Source organism: Poecilia reticulata, linkage group LG3 (genome assembly GCF_000633615.1).
Source record: "Poecilia reticulata strain Guanapo linkage group LG3, Guppy_female_1.0+MT, whole genome shotgun sequence".
Taxonomy (NCBI): Eukaryota; Metazoa; Chordata; class Actinopteri; order Cyprinodontiformes; family Poeciliidae; genus Poecilia; species Poecilia reticulata.
The window spans coordinates 16,276,417-16,284,968 of NC_024333.1; the positions used below are offsets into that span (position 1 = coordinate 16,276,417).

An 8,552-nucleotide genomic window follows, 5' to 3' on the forward strand; every position below is an offset into this window, starting at 1 on the left:
ATAAGTAATTTTTACACTGAATTGATAATTTTTTAGGGTTTTTCTGTGCAAACAATAAGACAATAGATTGTAGCTTTTCTTGTTTCTCATTTGTTGATATTCTTAGGACTAAAACAGATGTACACTCAGGAAACTCGGGGAAACAAAGTCAACTCATGTGTCACAAACTTTGTGTTTGGCCTAAGAATACCCTTCTTCCTGCCTGTATCCGTAGCCTCCTTCCTGTGCTTCCTCTTGAACGTACTCCTCCGTCTTCTCCCAGCCGGTTGCCCAGCCTCCATTCACCTGTGTGGTCGCACCGTACGTTTTGGCTGCACCCCCAAAAGCTCCGTAACTCTGGGTGATGTCACCAGTCTCCTCCGCCAGCTCATCCTCATCGATGAAGCCACATTTTTCCTCACTAGTGAGTTCCGGGTCGGCCCACGGCTGTTTCTCTCCAGAGGCAAAGATCCCATAGAAGACCACTCCTCCGTAGTGCACCATGGAGGCTATCAGGAATACGTACTGCCACTCTTCTCGAGTCTGACGCAAAGAAAGAAAAATATCACATTTATTAACCAGAAAATACAGAGGAAGCAACCAGAATAAGACAGACATTTTACTGTCTTCTTCAGCAAAATGAATAAGACAGAGAGTTCTTTACTATTTTTGGCAACAATTTATTCTGTTCCTATTTAAACAACAAAATTTCCTCTTGTGACCATGTGCTGGCAAAGAGAAGTTGTTACTAAAAAAAATCATTAATCACCATTTATTCAAATGACACAGTTTTCAATAATAATAATAATAATAATAATAATCATACTAATAATAATAATAATAATAATAATAATAATAATAATAATAATAATAATAATAATCATAATAATAATAATCATAATAATAATCATAATCATAATAATACTTTATTGATCCCCCAAAAGGGTGGAAATTGGTACGTCTCAGCTTATCAGTCAACAATAATTTAAAATTATTAAATAAATATTCATAAGTATCATGACAAGGCTATAAAATTTCTTATAACCTTGTCAATGACCAATGTAAATATCCTGAAAGGCATTTTGACACTCAAACTGTTTTCATTAAGAAAAGGCCAATGGATTTTTGAAGATTCATCTTTGGTGGTAATCTCCGTATTTCAGAAGTTGAAATGCCTCCTTACCATAACCCCAAGATTTTTGCTTTCCCCATAGATTCTCCATCAGATTCAAATCAAGGCTCTGGGCCTCACCAAATGTTAATATTTCTTCTAGTAAAAAAATGTAAAAGAAAAACTGTTTGTAAAATTAAAAGATTACTTAAGGCTAAATCTGCCAGAAGTACAAATAGTTTTGGCTTTTTTATGGAAGACTTTACTTCATAGTACTTTTCATCACATGGTTTTCCTGTTCAATTACTCTTCACTCATTCTGTTTTGTATTTATTTCATGGTATTTGTAACAGACCACATGCCAGCATGGTTTTATCTGTAAACTATATTTCTATGTAAATTAGTGCAAATCATTAACATCAACATTTAAACTGCATCTGCTTTAAGATGACAAAACTCCACTTTGGAACTGGTTTCAGTAGATCAAGCTGGTAGCTTGTTAGCTGACTTGCAGTTCTTTAGCTGGATTAAGCTCATTCTGCAGGTAAAGTTTTATTTCATGTAATGTCTAAGCTATGACTCACCACATTGTTTTTTTTATGTTTAAACATTTAATAATAATAAGCATAGGAATGCAATTATTTCATTCAAGAATCCTTCAGGATCTGTTTTTTAAATCTGGGATGTTTGTTATGTTCACAGGCTGAGAATAGGGATTTACCTTGTTCTTTGTCATAGCACCAACAATTAGAGGGCACACCATCCCAGACAAGGTACCAACACCATTAGAGATGCCCATTAGGATACTGGCATAACGAGGAGCGATGTCCAGATGGTTCACATTAAAGCCTGGTGGTATTAAAAGTAACATGAAATTAAAACACAGCAGACCCATTTATCTTTTTTCTTTCGTTTTTTTAGGAAACAAGTTCAGCTAGTCATATTTAGCTACTATATTTAGGGAGCTAGTGTGACAGAATGCATTGAGTAAAGCTAAAGATAAAAGCAGCACAAATGCAGACCATCTTGTTGCAGAAATAGGCAACGACTCTCAACACGTCCTCCTCCCTCCCCCCACTCTGACTGGCTGAATGAGTAAGTGTCCTCCTGAGCTGCTGCAAGCCGCCTGCCTGGCGTTTCCCCCGAGACAGCTTGCACTGAATTATTAAAGACTCTGGCAGAAAGCTTGAGAGCAAGAGGAAAGAAACTGATTTTGCACACAGACCTCTGGATCCTTTGCTTCCTTTGCACTGAACAAAGACATGAGCTTTGAGATCTGTTGAATGACTGGAAGGTAAAAGGAATACCACTACAAGTTGCAGTCTAATGTACACAGACAAAAATGTCAATTTATTCAACAAAAAAATGATTCCTTTAAGTAACATCTAGAATATAAGTAGGCACTACAAATACGATAAAGCGATTTGATCAAAACTGAGCATTGTGTCATAATTCGTCTGTCTCTTGTAACACATTAAGGAACATATCACAAACCTGATATGGCAAATCCACTGAAGCCCACTGCCAGCACAAGGAAGGAAATTGCCACCCCTTTGCTGTGGGAATACCCCACCACCAGCAGTAATGTGGCCTCCATGCCAAATCCTAGCAGGAAGAGAGACAGCGGGTCACACGTGTGCACACAAAGCACACAAAAAGCCCGGGGGCCGCGTGCTGGTCATCGCGGTGCCAATTGAATTAAGCAGTGATACATGCGCTGCACTCAATTACATAGCTGACAGATATGAAATCAATGCACAGTGACCCACACTCACAGAGTGAGTCAACCTGAGAGCTTCAAGTATTGTACAGATAGATTTTACAAAAATACAAACAAACTCATCTCTAAAATCCATCTGGCAGAGCAGAAAAAAAAAACCAACCCATGTAACACCCTGTGGCTGAGCAAGAGAAGTGTGGAAATGATTTTTTTTTTCTTTTTCATTCATCCGTGGTTCAACTTTCTCACCTCCACAGTTCATTATTTTCCTGACAGTGGTTGTTGTCAAGATGTTCCTGCTGCGCAGGTAGTCGGCCAGCTGACCGCCGATGGGCACGATGATGGTCATCACCAAGTGAGGGAGGGCAGAGAGTATGCCCACCTGTAAATAAGAAAAACGTTTAATCATCTACTGTACCTATGAAAACAGAACAAACCCAACTTTAAAATGCAGACTAAATCTGCACTCAAGCATTTAAATTTGCAAATAACCGTTCCACTTTCATTGTTGCCTTTGCAAACAGATATTTCTTTATTTAGTTTGTTTTTTTCTAATTATGACCATAGGATCTTAGCTCGGTCGTTTTCCACCACCTTTGGGGGTGTTTCCCACTTCGATCTCGGGGCTTCCAGTCCATATTCTGCACAGATGTTCCTGTACACTATGCCCRCCACTTGGTTATGTCGTTCCATGTAHGCTTTCCCTGCCAGCATCTTGCACCCTGCTRTTATGTGCTGGACTGTCTCAGGGGCCTCCTTGCACAACCTACACCTTGGGTCTTGTCTGGTGTGGTAGATCTGAGCCTCTATTGCTCTGGTGTTTAGGGCCTGTTCCTGTGCAGCCAGGATGAGAGCCTCTGTGCTGTYHTTGAGTCCAGCTTTYTCCAGYYATTGGTAGGATTTCCTGATATCAGCCACTTCAGTTATTTGTCGGTGGTTCATCCCATGTAGGGGCTTGTCCTCCCATGACGGTGTATATATATATATATATATATAAATAAAATATATTTATTTATTTTATTTTATTATTTTTTTTTACAGTATAGCCTGTGTCCAAAGATAAAACCTTAAACTATGCTCTAAAGGCATCTGGAAAGTTTTTTCCCCAAGTATGCAAATTCAGAAAATTTCTCATTAAACATCATCAATATCAAAGTCATTGATTGTTTATGTAAAAACAAATGCTGAGTGGGCTGTCAGGAATATTGTAAAAAATATATAAATTGCAATATTGGCCCTTTGTACACCAAGTAAAACTTGTTGCATTTCCCCTTATTAACAATGCAATTACACCCCTGTGTCTGTCTTATTTACTTCTCCTGTTACTTAAATTTCCATTGCTTGAATAGTAAAAAAAAAAAAAGCCTGTGTTGTTCAAAAAGATATAGATATATATGATGTGAAATCATGTGCTGTTGCTGCACAGTGTACATGTTCATCTCATAGAGCATGTCCACCATCTACTTTAGCTGAAGCATGATTTACTTGGTCATTTAATTATGCTTTATGTTTATGCAACATGGTCCACCTTGCTTATCTCAAAGCCGAACACTTCCTCAAAGTATGCAGGCTGACTGATGAGCAGCAAGTAGAAGGTCCAGCTCCTGCAGAAGTTTGCCACAATGATTGCATAGACAGGCATAGAGGTGAAGAACTTCCTCCAAGGGGTCTTGAATTTCTAGAAATCATTAAAAATGTATTGATTTATAAATAGGAATAGACAGCTGAGAAACAAATAAAACCAAAAAGTCATTTTTATGTGCAGTTTTGATTTCTACCTCGGACGGACCCATCAGGTTGGAACTCTCTCCAATGCTCTCCTCTATGTAGACGCGCTCTTCATCAGTGATGGAAGGGTGATCAGCAGGGCTCTCGTAAGACACAAGGATCCAGAACATGTACCAGAAAATGCCGAAGCATCCTGCAAGAGAAACACATTTAAAATCTTTGGTTAATCACAGATTAAGTACTGCAGATAATCTTGACCTCAAATGTGAGCATTTGGAGGATGTGTCAACCGAAATGCCAGAGAGGAAGAAAGAAAGAAAAAAAAATCCCAGACAGAAGAGCTAACTGTATCCAGTCTGGAGGGAAAGACGGGGGGCTGTTTATTGACAAACCAAAACAACGGGGAGGGAAATCAATACTCAGTCTGCCTGGATAAATCCGTTTGACTTTCACTGGACTCTTTAGCTGTCACAGTCTAGAGCTTAGAAACACCTCCGCCTGAATATGAGCAGAACACGTCCATTCATCCATTTACTTGCCGTAGACATAAAACACTGAGGACCATCCCGTATACTGGACCAGGATCCCAGCCAGAGGCATCGCTATCACAGCACCAGCATAAGAGCCTAACAAACAACAACACAAGAACATCGACGCATTTACGATTAGACACGGTGAACATTATAACAGATTGAGATGTACAGTTTCAGCAGTGTGTTTATATAGGAAAATGTCTGTTTACCACAAAATGAGAGGGTAGCCAGGCGGCTCCTTTCTAGTGGTGGAGCCCACTTGCTCCAGATTCCGTGACAGGCTGGGTAAGTCACTCCCTGAACACACCACAATGAGGGTCACTATTAACTTAGTCCATTCACACAAAGGCACCAGCTTTATTTTAAATCACAAGCTACTTATATTCACTTGTTTGCATACAGTTGTGTATTGTAAATATACGTTACAGTACATGATATTTGCAGTATGTTGCGTTTAGTTGAGTCTGAGGTACCCTTGCAGTCTATCCTGGAAAGCCCTGCCCACGCATGAAGCTGAACAAACACCTATTTAGCACAATAACTAACAGAAATTAACATTTTCACCCCTGCGATAACCATGAACAAACTGAGCACCTAATGATCTGTTTATGGAGCAAAGCAGGTATCTGGATGTCAAATGTTTATCAGCTGCTAATTAGAAGAAATTGTGGAAATGACAGTCTGCATGTTCTGTCTTGTAGCAGAACAGTGTATAAAGTAGTAAGTCTTTAAAGGACTAAATGGTGAATTAAAATATATTTCCCTTTCTCATTTTGTATTTTTTAAAAAAAATCAAAATTGTAAAACAAAGAGGGCTTTTCTACATTTAACTGTTGGAAATGCACACAACAGGCAAAGCTTATCGGCTTACTTTTTTCAAAATAAAGTCAAAGGAGTGATGTGACTTAAATCAAAATTTTCCCTCTAATATATCTCTAAGGTGCAGGTGGGGGAGCACGCTGCTGATGCTGCGTATCCAGGATACAATGCATGACGTACGAAAAGCCAGAGCTCGAATGTCCTACAAAAACAAACTGTAGTGGATCAGATCAATAAAGCTCATCTCAAATTTCCTCTGGCTACATATCCAGAAAGCGTGCTACAGTCAGCCCCTGTGCTGTTTTGCTGGTGGATTGAATTGAAACGTAGCAAAGCTACGGTTTAAAAGAAAGAAATATGTTTTACGTTATTTCCAGTCAAAACGAGGAGGTGGAAGACATTTAGACGATCTTACCTCCACGAGTCCTTGTAATATTCTGACAAAAATAACACACCCATAGTGGACTCGAGCAGCAGAGGGGATGAACATGTTGAGAGTGGAGGTGAGGACAATAGCTGCACCAAATACCCTGTAAATAATAAGAGGAAAAACATTAAAAATGATGGCATTTTAGCACTTTGATTATTGCAGTAATGCTTCCTTGGTGGGGTTTTAGCTTGCATTATTTAACTGAGAAAGATTTTGATCAAATAAATTGGCCATGAGGTCTTTTTATTGCACTTTTTTTTCTTTACAAAACAGTAAAGCGTCTGTAATTTAACATTTTTTCCTTACGTAAAAAAATATTTTTTGCAGATTATGTTTGTGTTTGGTGACGATAAGCTGCACGCATCCTCTTTAAGCGTCGTCATAGAAATAAATAATAAAAGCTGCGGTGCTCTCTTACCGGTCTCGCAGTCGCTTAGTAACCACAGTTTAAAAAAACAGAGTAATGTCGTTTGATAGCAATAGGGTGGGGTGGGGGGATGGATTTCTAGGATACTGTGCGACATCTTGCAAAAGAAACGGACAAGATGGTTTCTCTAACCTCTTTATTTTTGTGACTCTAAAATCAAGAAAAGTACATTAAAAACGACCAATTTATATGTACTTTTCTTTCGGAAGGTTAGGCTATTTATATCCGAACCAAGGCCACTGAAACCCCATATTTGTCATTTCTGGCACGTTCTCCCACCGCACTCAGCTTTACGTGGAGGGGGGCGAGCCCTAATCCGGTGGAGGCCACTGTCGGGCACGAGACCAAATGATTAGATTAAACCGCACGCGTCAATCAAGCGGGGTGAGGCCTAGCCAATCAGTTTTACAGGAAGATATCAATATCTTCCCTGTATTGAGAATCAGGGTAATTTCTTATGGATTGACACATTGGTTGAATATTTCCCAAATATCCATTAGACTAATGTTGTATATTATTTTCATATTTTCAGAAGCCAAACTTTTCTTTATATATATATATATATATATATATATATATATATTGCACTGTCATCGTAATGGGCCTATTGCTGGGTGTCTGTGTAGTAAGTCATGCGTAATTACAATGACCGAGACATTGGCGGGGGAATAAAAGCCTTTGGCAAGTAGTACGGGTCTGGTATCCATACCCCGAGAGAGCGGCAGATTAGACCCGGGTCTCCCCAGGGAGCTCATTAACAGGTGGCACGGAGCCTTGACACCAGGAGCTGCAGGGCCGCCAGCCCGCTGCCCTACTGTCTGCTGCTTCTTGCACTTATTCTCTATTTTACTGCCCTGTATTCACCATGCATTAAACATGGTGAATATCTGCATTGATTTAGCCTGTGGTTAATATAATATATATATATATTAACCATTCTGAATGAAATTCATTAAATACAAACGGGGAGAATAGAGATGATTTTGTATTACTTAAAAAAGCGTGTTATTTTTAATTACATTTTAACCAAATGACAGTGTTTGTATTGTTGTTGTTCTTCTTCTAATATTTGTCAGTATTTATGAAAATGATCAACCTATTTGCTGCCAGCCTCGAGGAAATGTATCCTCCCGGGATTTGCGTCACAATGTAGCCCCAGAAAAAGGATCCATGGATCATTCCCACTGTCTCCGGGTCCCAGTTGAACTTAGCTTTCTGGTGAGGAAAAAAAAAATATGGAAAATTTTAATTAGCTGGGGGGAAAAATTATCATGTTGCAGAAATGACTCTGCAGATTTTCCTCACATCATGAAATATTTATGAAGGCCTGAAAATTGAATAGTAACGATCCGATTAGAAAAGCATAACGACACTAAATGAAAAATAAGATACTGGCGTATAACAAGTACAAAATGAACCTGCTTTATATTTTAGCGATCGAATAATTGTTATACTTGAGTGCAAAACACGTTAAAAAAACATATTTGAAACTAAGATTTGAAACTAGGCATTTATGGTTTTGTAATTCACCAGTGTGCGGTTTCAGAAAAAAAAAAAATCAGCCTAATAATAAAGTGGGCTGTAAATTCATGTTCAACATAAAGCGGATTTTTTTTGTGTCTGTTTTATCAATGAACATGACCTTATATGATCTCTTTCGTTTTATATTCATTTTGAATTCACATATTTCCACGTTAATTAATAATGATGATAAGCTAATTGCATTGTTGTGTGGATTATTCAGTTGAGTCACATTGCAATAAAAGGCCTTTTTGACTCCTGTTGGGGGGAAACGCAGCCAGTCC

The 8,552-nt window shown here is 38.7% G+C and overlaps 1 protein-coding gene across 1 annotated transcript in view; it reads right to left on the bottom strand.

The window, feature by feature from the left end:
• Positions 1-67: 67 nt before the first annotated feature.
• Positions 68-8,552, bottom strand: part of slc17a6b (solute carrier family 17 member 6b) — a 10,895-nt gene continuing 2,410 nt past the window's right edge. The window contains exons 3-12 of the mRNA XM_008405173.2: positions 7,844-7,962; positions 6,306-6,420; positions 5,281-5,368; positions 5,078-5,164; positions 4,589-4,731; positions 4,339-4,488; positions 3,060-3,192; positions 2,585-2,695; positions 1,812-1,939; positions 68-522 (exon numbers count right to left, since the gene is read on the bottom strand). Of these exons, the coding sequence (XP_008403395.1) occupies positions 181-522; positions 1,812-1,939; positions 2,585-2,695; positions 3,060-3,192; positions 4,339-4,488; positions 4,589-4,731; positions 5,078-5,164; positions 5,281-5,368; positions 6,306-6,420; positions 7,844-7,962 (1,416 nt within the window). The 3' untranslated portion in view covers positions 68-180. The remainder of the gene's footprint in view (positions 523-1,811; positions 1,940-2,584; positions 2,696-3,059; positions 3,193-4,338; positions 4,489-4,588; positions 4,732-5,077; positions 5,165-5,280; positions 5,369-6,305; positions 6,421-7,843; positions 7,963-8,552) is intronic.